General features: G+C 41.1%; 2 protein-coding genes across 4 annotated transcripts in view; both read left to right on the top strand.

Annotated features, from left to right (window-relative positions):
• The window catches only part of LOC128114745 (E3 SUMO-protein ligase RanBP2-like), a 54,770-nt gene extending 53,449 nt beyond the window's left edge, over positions 1-1,321 (top strand). The window contains 1 exon segment of the mRNA XM_052744956.1: positions 82-1,321. Within this exon segment, the coding sequence (XP_052600916.1) occupies positions 82-387 (306 nt within the window). The 3' untranslated portion in view covers positions 388-1,321.
• A 1,889-nt stretch (positions 1,322-3,210) lies between these two features.
• Ccdc138 (coiled-coil domain containing 138) overlaps positions 3,211-19,317 on the top strand; it is a 66,014-nt gene continuing 49,907 nt past the window's right edge. For 2 of the 3 annotated variants that reach the window (XM_052744952.1, XM_052744950.1), the window contains exons 1-6: positions 3,211-3,337; positions 4,424-4,468; positions 4,628-4,685; positions 7,211-7,354; positions 12,692-12,812; positions 16,193-16,320. In XM_052744952.1, the coding sequence (XP_052600912.1) occupies positions 3,245-3,337; positions 4,424-4,468; positions 4,628-4,685; positions 7,211-7,354; positions 12,692-12,812; positions 16,193-16,320 (589 nt within the window). In that variant the 5' untranslated portion in view covers positions 3,211-3,244. The remainder of the gene's footprint in view (positions 3,338-4,423; positions 4,469-4,627; positions 4,686-7,210; positions 7,355-12,691; positions 12,813-16,192; positions 16,321-19,317) is intronic. The other variant, XM_052744951.1, reaches the window with a different exon arrangement.

Below are 19,317 nucleotides of genomic sequence, written 5' to 3'. Positions count from 1 at the left end.
CATTTGGGATTTACTCTGTCATTATTTCTGTGTATTTTAATGTTTTAGTCAGTATTAACGGAAAGATTTTTTTGTTTACAGGGGGGAGATATCACCAAACATGATGGAACAGGAGGACAGTCCATTTATGGAGATAAATTTGAAGATGAAAACTTTAATGTGAAACACACTGGTCCTGGCTTACTATCCATGGCCAATAGGGGCCGGGATACCAACAATTCTCAATTTTTTATAACACTGAAGAAAGCAGAACATTTGGACTTTAAGCATGTAGTATTTGGATTTGTTAAGGATGGCATGGATACTGTGAGAATGATTGAATCGTTTGGTTCTCCTAAAGGGTCTGTTAGTCGAAGAATTAGTATCACAGAATGTGGACAGCTATAAAGTAATTTTCATAGTGAATTTAATCTATATAAACAGTTGAATTGATGCTTGTTACAGGCAATATGGTAATTATGTTCATCTTTTGAAAACAGATGTTTCCAATGTATAAATGTAAAATTGTAGCTTATAGCTGTTGTCACTTTTTAATGTGTGATAATTGATCTTGCATGGTATGAAATAAAAGTTTAAACTGGTGTATTTCAGGTGTACTTGTGTTTATGTACTCCTGACATCTGTATTAGAATGGCTAATACTAATTTTGTTAAAAGCAATAGAGCTTCTCAGTTCGTTGAAGGAATATGATATATGCAATCTTATTTTAATTCCTGTTAAGATATTTGGATTTCCTGCATGGTACTTAACCATTGAATAAGGGGACCACAACTCAGATAATTTTATTTTAGAATTGAAATATATATATGGTAATCTTAACTATCCGTGTGCTCATTTATGTATAGACTCATTTCTGAATGGATAGAGCCACAGAAGATAGGAGTTAACCAAAGTGCTCTTCTGTAATTTTTATGCTCCTGTATAGTTAACAGTTAGCTTTGAAGTAGAATACTGTCTTTTCTTAAGATATATAGTTCCCTTTGGAAGACATTGATTTTTACATTTTAAATAAGTTGATCATTTCCTTAGCTAGCTCCCCTCCCCCCATCCTCCCATCTTCCCTTCCTTTTTTCTTCCTTCTTTCCATTCACTTTTCTGTTACCCGTCTCTACTACCTCAGAAACTTCAGCTTGGTCCTGATGATAGAATTGAATTTTTCTCTAGTTCTTGTGATAAAGTATGAATATTTTTAAAAGATCTATACCATGTTCTTTGGTTAAAGATTTGCTTTATATTAGATTGTTGCAGTACCTTTTTCTGGTGAATTTTGTAGCAGAAATAAAGTGATAACTGGCAACAGCCATGACATTTAAAACATTCATTCCTTGTGCATCTAAGTTGTCTGTTCGTTCTGTGACTAGATGGAAAATGAGATCTGTTAAAGGCCAGCACTGATAAACCTGAAAATGTACTTGGACGTGGTTTGTGTCAAACAGGCAAACTGTTAAAGGAACAGCATGTTCTCATGGGCCTACTCGGTATAGAACTAAGGAATCTAGTTAGATTTAAAAGTCTCTATTTTCCAAGTGAGTATTGAGTCCTTTCTATTTTCTTGTGTTCAACTATTAGAAGAGGGCAAGGAAGGTTATGGCTTATGTAATGAATTATGGAATATCATCACTAAGAAATGCTTATTCCACAGCCAGGTACATGAAATAAACCTACCTCAAGTTGGCCTTGTAAAGAAAACAAGCACATTTAGTGACTTCTTTGGAAACCTGTGTAATATAAACTCATGTAAAAGTATTGAAACTTTTCAGTTGAGAAGTTGACGCCATCATTTTAATCTAAGTAAAATGGAAATGTCTTCTTAAAAAGTCATCTCCTATAGCCCAGGATTACCTTGAACTTGCTTTGTAGCTGAGGCTGGATTAGCAACTCTTCTTGATCTTACTACCTCTACTGGGATTACAGGCATGTACTTAGTGTGCATGGTAGCAAATGCTTTTAAAGAGATACTTTACACTTACTTTGCTTTTTCAAACCATTAGGATTATTAAAGATCTTTCAAAAACTTGACAAAATGGTGTGTTAAACTAACTTTTCCAGGCTTGGCATTAATAACAGAGATGTTTCCAACCATGTTGAGTTACCAAAGGTTTGTGAGGCACCATTTTGGGTGCTGGGAATGGAACCCAAGTCCTCTGGAAGGTCAGTCAGTGCTCTCAATGGCTGAGATATCCAGTTCCAACAAAGAAGTTTAAAAGAAGCTTGAGGTATTTTATAAGATATTTGATACATTTCAGAACAATTTGATTTGTTATAATGTTATAAACCCACATTGATAGGTTTTTCTTTTCCAACTGGCTAGATTTTCAGTGCTCCTTAAAATCTGCCTCCCCACCCCCAGAATAAAACAATTTAGATGGTATTTTATAGCAAGAAATATTCTTTAAGCAATTTTTTTAAATAGTAAGTTTGCTGTATACTTGCTAAAGTATCAGCTTTGGAAAGTTAAAAGTAAGCTAGAGAATTTAGGGGTTGGTAGCCCACATGTGCACTTACTAGAATATCTATAAAAGTACAAGCTTGTATCACAGTAAGGTTGAACACAGTGCTGTGTGCTTCTGTAGGGCTAGGGAAAGAGGGTTTTGTTTTAAACCAAACTACATGTTTACAGGGAGTTTTTCAGACGTCATGAGGTAGGTTTCCTTATGTAGCTGAGGCAGCTGTCCAACTGATAATGACCATGTAGCCCAGGCAGTCCTCCTGCCTCCACCTTCCATGACTATCCCAAATTTATTTTAGTGCCCTATAGTACCACCTATGGAAATGGGCAAAGGAATTGAAAGGTAATTTGCTGCCATTTATGTGCCTAGCGTTCAGACATGTCCTGGTTTTTCCGTGATAGTAAACCACTTATGATGATGAGACGTGTGTTTGGGCAAGTTCTATGCACAGTAAATGTATCCTATGTCCCACATGGTCCCAGGCCCTGGGGAGCACGCTGGCCCTCAGGTGTGCAGGGCGGGCCTGTGCTCGCAGGAGAAGGTGGAATGCCGCTTTTCCCTCCTCACGTCACTCACTGCGGGGGTTCGGGTGGGTGTCGGGGTGTCTGGGAGTCTTGGAACCGTAGGACAAGACACTGATCGGGACAAAGAGGAACCGGGCTGCCGCGCGCCCTCACACCCCTCTTCCTATTGGCTTCCAGCGCCCCCGGGGGCGGGGCCGGCGTCGTGACGTATGCCCGCCCTGACGCGGCCAGGAGCGCGGTTTCCCGGGCGACCGCGGTCAGCCACTCACCATGGATCGCAGGGTGGTCAAGCCACCCGGACAGGACATGGTCGTGGAGCGTCTCAAAAGCCGCTACGGCCTGGCGGGAAGCTGCCCCGTGGAGGTGAGGGGAGCGGAGCCCGCGGCGTGCTCCGCTAGGCGTCTGCGGGCGGGCGGGCGGGCGGGCGGGCGGGCGGGGGGCTCCGGCCTGCCTTCCTCTGGGCGGCCCGACCACGCCTCCGTCAGGGAAACCGCCGCGACGGGCGGGGCGTGGCTTTGGTCCTGCAGGCGGGGAAGACAATGTAGTTCTTTCGGGAAAGCCCCTTGCTCCGAAGTCATTGCAAACTTAGAGAAAAGTTGTGGCAGTGTGCATTCTTGTAGCCCTTTCTTGAATGCGCCACTCACCAGGGCCGTCTTGCCATGTTTGCTGCGGGACCCTCAATGAGGCAGTTTGCTAATGTCAGTCTGCGGAGAAGCTGGCTAGATCGAATCTCTCATGGATGCTGGAAGAACTGAAGCAGTAAACCAATTGCAGCCCTGCAGTTTCCACGAGACTCCTTTTTTATTATCACACCTCCCTTGATAACAGAGTTAGTAGTTTACAGTTCAGCTGAGAAGCTGCTTCACAGCCTAGCAAATTCAAGGCTTTATAAAGCACAGCAATGTTGTCTTCAGAAAAACATCTGAGGTATTTACCCTATTCTCCAGAAGTTGAAGGTCGCAGGCCTTCCTGAGTCCCCTTCCACATTTGCTGGCTTTCCAAAATCCCTTCTTGAGAAATATCAGTATATCTGTGTTCCCATGCCCGTGTCACAAATTCATTCCATCCGCACGTAACCTTAATTCAGACGCAACACATAACTCCTCTAGTTTGGTTTTCTTGTGAGGCATGTTCTCAGAATTTTAAAGCCTCATTGATATTCTCCAGGAAATTTAGTATTGCTACAATAATACAGGATAATGTATAGCTCATACAAGGATTTCACTAATTACCTCAATTAAGACCTTTTGTAGAAAGTGTTTCCTGGTGCAGATACCACCTCAGTCTGAACATTACACATGGTTGTGTCTTGCCTTTAATCTACATCAGATGCCCACACTTAGTTTCTTGCATTAATGCTTTCACTAGGTCGAAGACCGTTGTGTATAGAATTATGTTTGTCTGATGGATACTGGTTTGATTTGATTCTGGTTTTGTATTTTTTGGCAGCAATATGACATGAGTGGTGTGTGGGCCGCACTGATGAATCAACAGGTACATGATATTTGCTTATCTAATTAGTGATATTGATGTTGGTTAGGGTGTGGCCCCTAGGATTGTCCATGCTAACCTTGTTATTGTAATCTATGTAAAGATATTTTAAGGGACTATTTCTTAGTGTTTAAGTTAAGTGTGTCTTTTTTATTCTCCTAGCGTGAGCTTTCAAATTTTGATCAGACTAAATATAAAAGAAGAATTCCAACCTCCCCAGGTAAGCCAATAGAATATTTTGTATATTTGAGTATTTTTAACAAGTTTAATCTGAGATTTTTGTAAATGTATAGACGTAGGGTTAGTGTTACTTATTTTTTATTTTTAAAAATTTTTTAATTGGCAATCACCTAATAATAATTGAATTTAGGGATGAGTGTGTGTGAAAGGCCTTTAAAAATTAAATTAAATGAGGGTTTTTTGGGGTATGTGTGTGTGTATGTGTGTGTGTTTATAGTCTGTGCACCTTCCTTTATTTTCACTCCCGGGGTGCTGGGAGTCAGAACCAGACCCTTGGTCAGTGCTGAGAAGTGCTTGACCACTAAGCTATCTCCCCAGCCGATAGGTTTGCTTTCGAAGATGTTAACAGTTGAGCAGATTGGGTAAAGAACACTAGTTGGTATTTTTACGCAGAAAGAGTTACTAGGATAGAAACTAAAGGAAAAATTTATGAAGTGAACGTACTTGGAAAACAATTATCCTGGGGGTTGTGATGTTTTTTGATAAGTTGAAACTTTTTTTTGCGGTAATAAGTATTAGCCCTTAATCTATTAATCTGTTAATGCTTCAGTGCTATACTTATTAGTTAAGCATAATAATCATTAAACTTGGTAATTACAGCACCAATAGTGTCTTTAATTTCATCAATATGTGTGAGCTGGGTCTGAGGAGTAGCTGGTGGATTGGAGAGCTATATTGATCTGATTTGTGATTTAGATAAGTCTGGAGGCTCAGATCTGATTTCTGAAGTATGTTACATAATGAATGATAGGGGACAAATTGCTCTCTTGATAAAAGCATAAATTAATTTGGTAATAAGTTAAAAAAAAAAACCAAAACATTCTTGGTGAATCACCCTGTCTGCAAGGATCCCAGTGTAACACTTTCAGAAAAGTTATGTCTAAAATTAAAGGAAGAATGGTTAATGTTTCTGGAATATCAAAATTAGTTTGAGATCATTAAAAAAAAAGATAAGCAATTAAAGTTGATGGCTGAAGTAATAGTCAAAAAGGACTAGCAGCAGATACCCTGGATCTTAGGAACATATCAGAAGAAAGGGATTATTTCCACTGCCAACAAAGCCAGTCAAGAGAGGTTGAAAGGCTTTAGAGGTCAGCAGACTTTTTAAAGAAGATTGACTTGGACTAGAAATGAGAAGGTTATCTGGTAATAAAAGTGCGGTTTATCGTCACTAGTGGTGACCGTAAGCATCCTTTGAGACTATTTGTGTTTCCACTGAGTCTGAATGCCTCAATGTGCAGTGATGGAGAGTGCTTCTCATCTTGAGTTCATGGCAGAGTTTCAGAAGAATGTAAGGAGCACCAGTGGCTTTCAACTTTTCAGAGTCTGTATAGCTTTAACTCTGTGGTCTATAATTTATAAATATCATTTGGAAACTTTTTGTAACAGAATTGTCACCTGCCATTTGCCTGTAATTTTTCTGCACTTTGTGATGTTTCTGTGTTGTGTAAAGAAAGCTGGAATGCCACATTCCCAGTGTGCCTCTTTGATATAAACGCTATAATTAAGAAGAAGCAGAGCAGGAAAGCTCCATGATGGGGGAGGAGATGGCTCAGTTGGTAAAGTGTTCTTCGCTGCTGAAGATAAAGACCCAAATTTGGATCTCCAGCCCATGTAAAAGTCAGATTTGGCAGTATGTTCCTGGAACCCTGTTGCCTGGAGGGTGGAGCCAGGTGGACCTTTGGGGCTTGCTGGCCAATGCCTTGTCAGTTCTTTAAAAACCTACTCTTGGTTGGGTGATGGTGGTGCATGCCTTTTATCCCAGCACTCAGGAGGCAGAGGCAGGAGGATCCCTGAGTTTGAGGCCAGCCTGGTCTACATAGTGAGTTCCAGGACAGCCAGTGCTACACAGAGAGACCCTGTCTTGAAAAAACACAGCCATAAAACAAACAAACAAATAATAATAAAAAACCCCTAATCTTTGTTGAAGATCCGGTGTACACCAGAGGTCTAAGCTATAATTTAAGTAGCCTTTCTTTGAGACTTCTCCTGTGTGATTGTACTGTATGCTTTAATAAACTTGATTTGCTTTTCTCTTGTTAACTTGTCTGTGTTTCTCCCAGCTATAAATTTATAAGGGTTGAAGAGAAATTGTGTTTGCTCACTGATAGATATATTTGTTTAAATTTTTTAGATTAAAATTTTAGGAGAGAGTTGATTAAGACATGTACCCTTTATATAATGAACAGTGGGGTCATACTGCAGCCAGTGTTGCAGGAACCCCATCTTCCACCCTACCTTTATTCCTTGAGGACTCTGCTTCTTGGTGCTTGTCTGTAATGAGTCTATCTGCCCTGCCAGCCAGCTCCCAAATAATGACATGGACTTCTTATTAATTATGAAAGCTTGGCCTATAGCTTAGACTTGTTCCTAACTAGCTCTTATAACATAAATTAACCTATATTTTTAATCTACGTTCTACCATGTAGATTTTACTTCTATCCCATTCTGTGTGTCCTACTTGTTCTGTGTCTGGCTGGCTTCTCTATCCTCTCCTCTTCCCAGAGTCTTCTCTGTGCTTGGAAGTCCCACCTATACCTCCTGCCTGCCCCAGCCAGCAGGGCTTCAACGGGTACTCGACCACTCTAAGGACGGAATGTAGGGACAGGAGACACAAAGGAAATACACCAAGTCAAGATTCTGATCAAGGTGCAATTTTATTTTTCTCCAGGAGGGTTTATATAGTTCCTGCAGGGTTGGGGGAGCAAGAAGCTGTTATCTGCATAGGGTGGGGCAAGCTAACAGGATGTTTGTGTAGGATGTTTACAGGGTGAAAAGGTCAAGGGCTCTACTCAATGTCCTGTTGCTAGGCAACCTGACTGTAAGATGAACTAGTTCCCTATCTTATGGGGGAGGGGTCTGTATTTTTCCACTAATTAGAGATTCTGTCCTTGTCCCTGACATCTGCCTACCTATTGGCTATTTAACTCTTTATTATACCAATCATTGGCTATTTGGCTCTTTATTAAACCAATCAGAGGTGCCTTGGTAAAGACACATTATCACAGTGTACAAAAAGGTTATTTCATAACACTGGTCCAGGGTATTCTTAGATCTCCCATCTGACCCTCAGCTGGGTGGGTATTCCCTGGGGACTCCACCTCTTGGTGTGGACTCAGGGTTCCCTTCGATCTTTGCCACTGACCCTCTCAGCCTTCCCTTCTGTCTCGTCTGCATTCCTTTGTGCCACCCTCAATCTGCAGAAGCACTCTCTACTATACTAGCCTAGGATCCAGAGTGGACAACAACAACTAAAGAATGGAATACCCACCCAGCAAAGACAAGACTATGTATCTACACTAAGAAATACCTCAAACACCAAAACTCTAGATGCCTAGATCCCAGCACAAAAACACAAACATGAACAGCCAAGACACTGTGCCTTCCTCAGAAACCAGCATCTCTTATGCAATAGGCCTTGAGGTACAGTTTAGCTGAAGCATGAGAAAGATTTCAAAATAGCAATTTTTAAAATGCTCAAGAACCTTAAAGAGGATATGAATAAATGCCTCAAATGAAAATAGAAAGCACAATTGAATGAAATAATGAAAACAGGCCAAGACATGAAAGTAGAAATTGAATTGCTAAAGAAAACCCAGCTGAAATAAAACTGGAAATGAAAGTTTTTTTTTTTTTTTTTTTTTTTTTTTTTTTTTTTTTTTTGGTTTTTCGAGACAGGGTTTCTCTGTGTAGCTTTGCACCTTTCCTGGAACTCACTTGGTAGCCCAGGCTGGCCTCGAACTCACAGAGATCTGCCTGGCTCTGCCTCCCGAGTGCTGGGATTAAAGGCGTGCGCCACCACCGCCCGGCTGGAAATGAAAGTTTTAAGAGATCAAAATCCTCAGAGGTAAGCCTTCTCAACAGATTAGAAGACATAGAAAAGAGAATTCCAGGTTTTGAAGACAGAGTAGAGGAAGTAGATAGCTCTGTCAAAGAAAATGTTAAATCAAAAAGAAAAAAAAAAAATCCAAGCACAAAACATCCAGGAAATCTGGGAGACTATGAAAAGACAAGCCGGGTGGTGGTGGCACACACCTTTAATCCCAGCACTCGGGAGGCAGAGGCAGGTGGATCTTTGTGAGCTCGAGGCCAGCCTGGTATACAAAGCGAGATCCAGGAAAGGCGCAAAGCTACACAGAGAAACCCTGTCTCGGAAAAAAAAAAAAAATTGGGGGCTGGCAAGATGGCTTAGCGGTTAAGAGCACTGACTGCTCTTCCAGAGGTCCTGAGTTCAATTCCCAGCAACCACATGGTAACTCACAACCATCTATAATGAGATCTGGTGCCCTCCTCTGGTGTTCAGGGATACAAGCAGACAGAATATTGTATACATAATAAAGAAATAAGTCTTAAAAAAAAAAAAGACAAAACTTAAAATAATAAGTATGAAGAAGGAGAAGAAACCTAGGTTAAAGGCACAGAAAAGAAAATTGTGTTTTTTGTAATTTGGCTTATTGAGACAGGGTTTCTCTGTGTGGCCTTGACCATCCTGTAACTAACTCTGTAGACAGGGCTGGCCTTGATCTCTAGAGATCTGCTTGCCTTGGCCTCCTAAGTACTGGGATTAAAAGCATGTGTTACCACACCCCGCTAACAGAAAATGTTTTAAATCACAGAAGAACATTTTCCTAAGCTAAAGAAAGAGATGCTTATCAACATGTAAGAAGCATCCAGAACATCAAATAGAACCAGAAAAGAAACTCCGCATGACATATGATAATCAAAACACTTAATGTACAGAACCAAGGACATTAAAAGCTGCAAGGGAAAAAGACTAAGTCACATATACAGGCAGGCCCATTAGAATAACACCTCATTGGAGACTCAGAAAGCCAGAAGGGCTTAAAATTCTAAGAGATCACAGATGCCAGCCCAGACTACTATACCCAGGAAAACTATCAGTGACAATTAATGGAGAAAGAAAAACATTCCACTTTCTAAATTTAAGTAATTTTTATCTGCCAATCCACTTGAAGGAAAACTTCAGTCTAAAGAGGTTAATTACTTCAGGGCATACCCCATGCTCAGGAGTAGTTTGCAAACATAAAACAAACTCAATGGTATTTTTGTGGACTTTGTGTTTCTATTTTGCTTTGAACATTTTTTGCCTTATTTATCTTTTGAATTTTTGTTTTTTTGTTTTTTGTTTGTTTGTTTGTTTGTTTTGGTTTTGGTTTTTTCGAGACAGGGTTTATCTATGTAGTTTTGGTGCCAGTCCTGGATCTCGCTCTATAGACCAGGCTGGCCTTGAACTCACAGAGATCTGCCTGGTTCTGCCTCCCAGTGCTGGGATTAAAGGTGAGCACCACCACTGCCTGGCTTTTGATTTTTGTTTTTAAATTTAGTGTGTGTGTGTGTGTGTGTGTGTGTGTGTGTGTGTGTGTGTTTCTTGTGGGCTTTTTTTACTTTGTTTTTATTTCTTGGCTTATTATTTTTTTTGAAAGGAAAAAGAACAAAGTTTAGTGGGTAGAGAGATGGGGAAGATCTGGGAGGAATTTCATACAATCAAAATATATTGTATAAGAAAGAGTTTTAATTAAAGAAATGAGTGATGGGCTATAGAGATGGTTCAATGGTTAAGAGTGTACACTAGATGCTCGAGAGATGGTTCAATGCACTGGCTGCTCCTTGCACGCACATGGCAGCTCCAGACCTTCTATAACTCCAGATCTAGGGGATCTGATACCCTTTTCTGGCCTCTGCCAGGCACTGTGGTGCACATGCAGGCAAAACACTCATTCACATAAAATTGAGAAAACAAAAAGAGAATGCACACTGCTCACACTGCTTTCCAAAGGACCTATGGTTTGTTCCCAGCACCCTTGTGAGGTTCACAATCACCTTTAACTTCAGCTCTAGGGGAAAGAGGACCTGATACCCTGTGCTGGCCTCTGTGGACACCCACACACACGTGGTACACACACATACACACACACACACACACACACACACACACACACACACATAAAATGAAAAGTAAAGATAAATCCATAGGCCGGGTGGTGGTGGCTCATGCCTTTAATCCCAGCACTCGGGAGGCAGAGCCAGGCGGATCTCTGTGAGTTCGAGGCCAGCCTGGTCTACAGAGCGAGATCCAGGACAGGCACCAAAATTACACAGAGAAACCGTCTCGAAAAACAAAACAAAAAAACAAAACAAAACAAAAAAAAACCCCAAGAAAACCCAAAAATATAAATCCATAGAAATGAATAACAGTAAGTCACATCTTTTAAAATTTCTGTTCAGATGTGGGGTTGTTTATGACTAGCACCGAGAATGGAAATTTGTATGACCTGCACTGTACCTCACTTGTCTCTAAGCTTCTGCACCCCAACTTCTGAAGGTCTTAACTCTTGATATTAAAACATCAAATATTTAGAGTTTGTTTCTTTTTAAAGTTCATCAAATGGTTTATTAGGTTATTTTATATTTTTCTAAGCTTTATACATCTTGAAATTTTATCAGCCTAAAACATTGAAACGGGCGTGTTATGTAGCCTAGAGTCCTTGTTTACTTTGTGTTGCTGTGATAAAAACACTGTTACCAAAAGCAACTTGGGAAGGTGTTGATTTACTTAAGCTTACAGTCTGTCAGTGTCTAAGGAAGCCAGGACAGGAACTCAAGCAGGATCCTGGAGGCAAGAACTGAAGTAGAGACCTTGGAAGAATGCTGCTCCCTGGCTTGCTTCCTAGCTTCTGTTCAGTTAGCTTCTTATGTAGCCCAGGATTCCCTGCCTAGGGCTGGCACCATCCACGGGTACATCAATTAGCAATGAAGAAAATGCCCAAGGTCTAATCTGATGAAGACAGTCCTCCAAGTGTGTCTCCCAGATAACTGTGCTGTGCCAAATTGACTGCTGAAGCAAACAGAGAGACCCAGACTTCTAACTTCCTGTTAGTTTTCTTGTCCCAGTGATGTAATTATGGTATGCACCACAAGGCCTAGCTATTTTGAATTTTTTTTGAAATGTAAATAATGTATGGATACTTGCTGTGGCAGATTATACCAGCTAACTGAGTCAGTAATTGTGATGATGTGAATAAAATGACCCCTATAGGCACATAGGGAGTGGCACTATTAGGTGGTGAGGCCTTATTGGAGTAAGTGTGGCCTTGTTGGAGGAAGTTTGTCACTAGGGGGTGGGCTTTGAGGTTTCAGAAGCTCAAGCCAGGCCTAGTGGCTCATTGTCTCTTCCTGCTGCCTATGGCTCCAGATGTAGGACTCTCAGCTCTCTCTCCAGCACCGTGTCTACCTGCACGCCATCATATCCCGTCATGATGATAATAGACTAACCCTCTGAAACTGTAAGCCAGCCCCAATTAAATGTTTTCCTTTATAAGAGTTGCCGTGGTCATAGTGTGTCTTCACAGCCATAGAAAACCTGACTAACTAAGACAGTAATCTATGTTCTTTTTTATCTGAAGTGAGTGTTTTCCATTTCACTGGGTTTAGACATAGGCTTACAGTTGTTAAAAACAAATGCTTGAGGACCAAATGAGGAGGAAGGAAGGCTGTATTCTGATTTCCAGGTAACACCTGGTTCATGTCAGCTCTCTGGTCTGTAGGGTCCTCACGTGCAGTAGACTTATGTTAAAGGCAGCTATTCACACTTCACAGAGCCATCGCCTGGGTCAAATAAGAATGGAAAGCACTGTGTAATCAGTAAGGCACAGTATCCATATGGCATTCAGTGTGGATTCTCTAAACTCACGAGAGACAGATAAAACAGTCAGTGATTTTGGTATCTTTTTTTTTTTTTGGTTTTTCGAGACAGGGTTTCTCTGTGTAGCTTTGCGCCTTTCCTGGATCTCGCTCTGTATACCAGGCTGGCCTCGAACTCACAAAGATCCGCCTGCCTCTGCCTCCTGAGTGCTGGGATTAAAGGTGTGCGCCACCACTGCCCGGCGATTTTAGTGTCTTACTGTCAGGAGGCCAGAATGAGATCATCAGTATCTGATGTCATTGTGTAATGTTTTTTATTGACAGACAATTTGGACACCTACTGCTCTGGAGATAAAGTTGTTTCTACATCAAGATGTTACTCTGATGAAAGGAAGCATCCCACAACACCTTTTTGCAGTTCCTTCAAACACTTAAATGTGAACTGGTAAGGCATTCAGAATAGACATTGTTACTGTCTTGTCTGGTCACAACTCAAGAAACAACAGTAGAAAAAGAGGTGTGTGTGTTGTGTGTGCGCGCATGCATGCGTGCCCATGCGCTCACATACATGCTTTCTTGAGAAGAAGTAAAAGCAGTCTTGATCCTGATGAATAGTTGAAGAGCCTGATTTATTATTTTATGTGCTCACGTGTATGTCAATGTACCACTTGTGTGCCTGACTCCCGAAGAGACCAGGAGAGGGTATCTAATCCCCTGAAACTGGAGTTACAGACAGCTGTGAATCACTGTGTGGTGCCAAGAGCTGAGTCCAGCTCCTTTGGAAGAGCAGCCAATTCTCTTAGCCCCTAAGCCATCATTCCATCCCTGTTTATTCTTTATTACATTTATTTATTTATTTAGTGTCTGTGGATGGGGCATGACGCAGGCATGAGCGGAGGCACGTGTCAAGGCCAGAGCACGGTTTGTAGGCGTTAGTTCTCTCCTTCTACTGTTTGGGTATCAGACTTGTCAGTAAGTGCCCTTGCCCGTTGAGCCATCCCACCTGCTCTAAGTTATTAAGTAGTAAAAACATTTAAAATATTTATTCATTTTATTTTATGTGTATGACTGTTTTGCCTGCATGTAAGTATGTGTACTGTAGGTATGTGTACTGCATGCATGTCTGGTGCCCCAGGAGGTCAGAAGAGGTCATCAGATTTCCTGGAATTTGAATTATAGGTGTTGTAAGCCACCATGTGGATCTGGGAACTGAACCCAGGTCCTCAGCAAGAGCAACAAATGCTCTTAACTCTTGCACCATCTCTTCAGCCCCCCCCTTTAAAATTTTTTAAAAGATTTAGTTATTTTACTTTATGCATATGAATGTTTTGCATGCATGATTGTTTGTGTACCATGTGCATGCTTATTGGGTTCCCTGGAACTGGGGTTATGGAACCATCTGGGTGCTGGGACTCAAACCCAAGTTTCTGCAAGAGTAACAAGTGCTCTTAACTTCTAAGATAGTGGTTCTCAACCTGTGTATCGTGACCATTATGAGGGAGGGTCAGACAACCCTTTCACAGGGGTCGCCTAAGACCATCAGAAAACACAGGTATATTTACATTACGTTTCATAACAGTAGCAAAATGACAGTTATGAAATAGCAACGAGAATAATTTTGTGGTTGAGGGTCACAACAACATGAGGAACTGTATTGAAGTGTTGCAGAATTAGGAAGGTTGGGAAACACTGAACTATATAGTTCTGTCCATGCAACACATTTGTGCATTGCCTGAGATGACCAGAAGGGGGCAATCATATCCCCTGATACTGGAGTTACAAATGGTTCTTTTTTTTTTTTTTGAGACAGAATTTCTATGTGTAGCTTTTGGAGCCTGTCCTGGAACTCACTCAGCCCAGGCTGGCCTCAAACTCACAGAGATCTGCCTGCTTCTGCCTCCCGAGTGCTGGGATTAAAGGTGTGCGCCACCACCGCCCGGCTACAAATGGTTCTTAACAGCCATGTCAGTGCTGGGTATCGAACCTGAATCCTCTGGGAGAGCAATCAGTGCTCTTAGCCACTGAACCATCTTTCCAATCCCTATTTATATGTTTCGTGTGTGTGTGTGTGTGTGTGTGTGTGTGTGTGTGTGTGTGTGTGAGAGAGAGAGAGAGAGAGAGAGAGAGAGAGAGAGAGAGAGAGAGAGAGAGAGAGAGAGAGACAGGGTCTTACTGTGTAGCCCTGGCTATCCTGGAACTGGCTCTGTAGACTAGACTGGCCTCGCATTCACAGAGATCCTCCTGCCTCTGCTTCTTGAATGCTAGGATTATAGGTGTGTACCACCATGCCCACCTTTTTAGATTTATTTATTTTATTTTACGTGTATGAGTGTTTTCCCTGATTTTAGATATGTGCACCACATGTGTGCCTGGTGCCCATGGAGGTCAGAGAGGGTGTTAGATTTCCTGGAACTGGTGTTATGGATGATTGTGAGCCACACCATGTGGGTGCTGGAAACTGAACCTTGGTCCTCTGCAAGAGTAATAAGTGCTCTTAACAGCTGAGCCATCTCTCTAGCCCCAAACTATTTTATTTTTTAATCACCTCACCAAGTATTAGCTTTCCTTATGTTTTTTCATGCATTATTAGTCTGGGTGACACTCCTTCCTAGCTTTCTCCTTTCGCCTCTGCTCCTACTCCCCACCTCAAACTCTCTGCCTTCCTCTACCACCACCGTCTTTATAAATCTGAGTATAATTCCAAAGTACAATCTGAATGGTTTAGACTCTGAAGATTTTAGACCATTGGCCTTTTTTTTTCAATCCTTAATCATAATCTAGTCTAGAAATATGCTGTCCTACCAGTAGATATAGGTCACAGATAGCTATGTAGTACTTGAAAAAGGACTTGTCTGAGAATAGATATGCTATAAATATAAAATACACCCCGGAATGTCAAAGACGTAGGATGGTCAAGATAATGTAAAACCCTTTCCTGTTAGTCTGTTTTCATAAACAAAAGGAGAGGGTCTGTTTCGGCGCCTGGTTTCAGATTGCTGTTGCCATATTTCTAGGCCTGTGGTGATTCAGAGCATCGTGGTGAAGGGAGTGGTAGAGTAGAGTGCACACTTGATGGCAGCTGGGGAGCAGAGACAGATGACAGGGACCAGGGCAAGACGAGTCTTCAAAAAACACGTCCCTTGTGACCCTAACAGTTCATTTAGTATGATGGGATAGTTAGTGGGTGAGCCTGTTTATGAAATTAGCACACTGGTAAACCAGCCATTCAGGGATTCTGGGATGTCAACAGAGGAGCCCTTAAGGGTACTTTATACACAACCATAACAACCTTTGTGTCTTATGGTCATTCTGGGGTGAAGTGACATTTTATATGTACTGTGATAATGAAAAATACCGTGGAAGTCTTACCTCTTTTTAATGTCTTCAGTGTACTACCGGAAGAATGACCAACTGTGTCTGTAACTTACATTACATTCCTTGTGAGCAGTGCTACCCTGAGGTGACCTCAGAGCATGAGGTCCTGGTTCTGGCTTGTACAGGAACTATTAACCATCCTAACCAAACTGTAGATAACAATGCCTGTCGTATTGGAATTACTGGGATTCAGAAGAGTTTGGCAGCCACAGAGCATTCTACATCTTTTAAACTGTTTTAAATTACGTCTGTTTAATGTGCAGAAGAGGTTGGCAGACAATTGCAGTTTGGGCTTTCAAGATTCTTAACTTAGTTTGTAATTTTCATATGTGTATTTAAAATGATTTTTACATTGTCCTCATTTGTTGTGATATCGCCATCTGAAAAGCAGCTCTTTTCTTGTCAGTTGTTATAGTGAACTTCTGGATTCTGATATATATATTGTTAAAGCCTAGATGATGAACTGGATTCTTTTCATAATTTAAAGAAATGGGAAACAGAAAAAGAATTAATTGAAGACGATCATAGAGATGGCGCCTCTAAAATAACAAAGCCGTCATTCAGAGAAATAGAAAAAGGTAAGAGAAATACTCACAAATAGGAATTTGTCATATAGAGTAAACCATACTTACCTCATAGTTGTAACTGCTCCTCAGGAATCTGTATTTCTGTGTTCTGAAGTTTTATAAACCTTAAGATGCTTGCTGTGCTTAGTATTCAATTAAAGGAGAAGAGAAAGAAACATACCATTTTCTGGTTGTGTTCTGCCATTCTCAAAACCTATCCAAATAAGTTCATAATTAACTGAACTTTTAGGCCATCTAAGTTCCTTTTCATGTTTCCTTTGTGGAAAGGGCTTCCGAGGATTTGAGCAGGCTGATGCTTTGACAAAGTACTGTAGATTGCTACGGCTGGCTTCCCTGTCTGCCCGAATGCCTCCCATAGTGTCCTCAGGATTTCAAGGACAGTGGGCACGAAAGGTGGTATCTGTTGCCCTTGGGCTGCAGGATTTGGAGCACACTGTTGTTCCACTGAAGCACTGGGCCCGTGCCGCCTACACTCCTTTGGCCCCCTTCATCCCCTTTGTTACATTGGCCTCAGCATTTGAAGATGATGTGACCTGATTCAGCCTGGACTTGTGTTTCCCGTTAGGTGACCAATTTTTCTCCTGAAAATGCAAGAGAAATTTATTTGTAAGAGTTGAATGTACTTGACAAAAAAGTATAAGGAGTGCTGACTGTGCCTGTTGGAGACAGGTCACTCCGCTGCCCTGACAAGTCAAGAACTTGTAGCCCATGTTCATAGCAGTATTACTATGTAAAGCAGCCAGAAGATGGAAGCATCCAGATGCCATCAGTGACTAATAAAGTAAATGTGCTTCGTGAATAAAACAAACAACAACAAAATGTAAGGAGCACCTAGGCTAGGGATTGGTTAGTTTGATACCTAGATGGGTTTTTCACTCATTTGCTTATCTCAGTAATGAAACTTTTGTTTTGTTTTAATTCATTTTATTATTTTGTTTTTCAGTTATGTTCTTACCTTGTAGCTCAGGCTGGCCTTGAACTTGTGATGCCTTTGCCTCAGTCAATTGCTGGGCTTATAGGTATTATGCCACCTGGAAAATAGTTAGGTTTTTTGTTGTTGTTGTTGTTGTTGTTGAGACAGGGTCTCTGTGTAGTCCTGGCTGTGTAGACCAGGCTGGCCTCAAACTTACAGAGTTCCTGCCTCTAGCTCCCAAGTGTAAATTAGTATTTTTTTATTTTGGCTGTTTCATGCTCTGTCCAAGATGGGGGAGTGTAATGAAAGACTTTTAAAGTTTATCCCAAGGCCACTGAGTTCCATTTATCATGTGTGAGTTTATCTTGGCATGTATTCTTTATGGTACATGGTTTCTTAGGAACTACATAATGGACTTAGAGCATATTCTCCCCCACACTCACCCCTCTGACTTCCTGTTAGTCCCTCTTGCCTCTAGGAGGTTAGGCTTCTAGCTTTATGTCGTGTATACACACACACACACACACACACACACACACACACACACACACACACACACGACCTTATGTGTCTATTTTGTTTGCTTGCTTTGTGACAGGGCCTCTTTATGTACCCTGGCTGTCCTGAAACTTTTGTAGACCAGGCTGGCCTTGAACTCACAGAGGTTTGCCTCTCTCTACCTCCCAAGTGTTGGGATTCAGATGCCTGCTACCATGTCCAGCTTATGTGTCTTATTTTTTTTAAGAGTGTGTGTGTGCATATGTAAACATGTGTGCAGGTGCCATCAGAGGCCAGAGGAGTGTGTCAGAGTTGGAGTTATAGGTTGTTGTGAGCAGGATACCATGTGAGTGCAGGGAGCCCAACTCTGGCCCTCTGAGAAAGCACCAAGAATTCTCAACTGCTGAGCTATCCTTCCAGCCCTGAGTTTATGCATCTATATAAAATCTATTATATGTAAACAGGAGTAAACATGCCATATTTGTCTTTGGGACTGACTCAGTTTATCTAATATGACAATATCCAGTTTCATCCATTCTTCTACAAATGACATAATTTAGTTCTTTATAGCTGAATAAAATCCTGTGTGTGTGTGTGTGTGTGTGTGTGTGTGTGTGTGTGTGTGGACAAATGTATGGTGTATCACATTTTCTTTAGTTATTCTGTTGTTGAAGGATAATTAGGTTGGTTCTGTCACCTGGGTCTTGTGAATAGTGCTACAGCAAACATATATGCACAAGTATCTGTGTGGTACATTGACCTAGAGTCCTTCAACAGAAGTGAAATGACTGTCATATGGTAGGTATATTTTTAGTCTTTTGAGGGGCATAAGCTGAAATTCTTACAGGCTGGATTAGTTTGCATTTTTTTATAAGCAGTATATAAGGATTTATTTTTTTAAAATTTATGTATGTGAATGTTTAACCTGTATGTATGTATGTATGTATGTATGTATTTATGTATGTGTGTATGTGCACCATGTGTGTGCCTGGTGCCTGCAGAGGTCAGAAGAAGGCATTGGATCCCCTGGAACTGGAATTATGGGTGGTTGTAGTTTATAATCATCTGAACCTGGGTCCTCTGCAAGAGCAACAAGTGCTTTTAGCTGAGCCATCTTTCCAGCCCCAGGGGTTTATTTTTTTTGCAAGAGAGCGTTTTATACTCTATTAGTAGAACGAATATTCTGGTATATACAATGTGAGTAGGGTTAGAAAGCAAGTGAAACTTACTTATACTGTTCAGACTGTTAAACTTTGTCATCATTAATAAAGTTGAACTTGCACATAGATCCTAAAAGCTAGCAATTTTGCTATATATATATATCCCAGAGAAATGACTGAACATGCATGGCAGAGCCAGATGCATGACTGTGTAAAGACTATATCACCAGATCACCTTAAATGGCTGTCTGGGAGAATGTTGCCATATATTTATAAAATAGGATAAGATGGTAAAGACTTGTAAGCCCATTGTTCTGAAGTCAGCGTGGATAGATTTCAGAGAACATGTTAGTATTTAAAGGAAGAAGTTATAGAAATTGTGTTAACTACAGGCATATAAAGTCTAAAATAGATGTA

The sequence above is a fragment of the Peromyscus californicus genome, unplaced genomic scaffold (assembly GCF_007827085.1).
Source record: "Peromyscus californicus insignis strain IS unplaced genomic scaffold, ASM782708v3 Scaffold_19__1_contigs__length_69161282, whole genome shotgun sequence".
NCBI lineage: Eukaryota > Metazoa > Chordata > Mammalia > Rodentia > Cricetidae > Peromyscus > Peromyscus californicus.
Note: the sequence above shows the minus strand (reverse complement) of the source record. Positions and strands in the feature narration are given on the sequence as shown.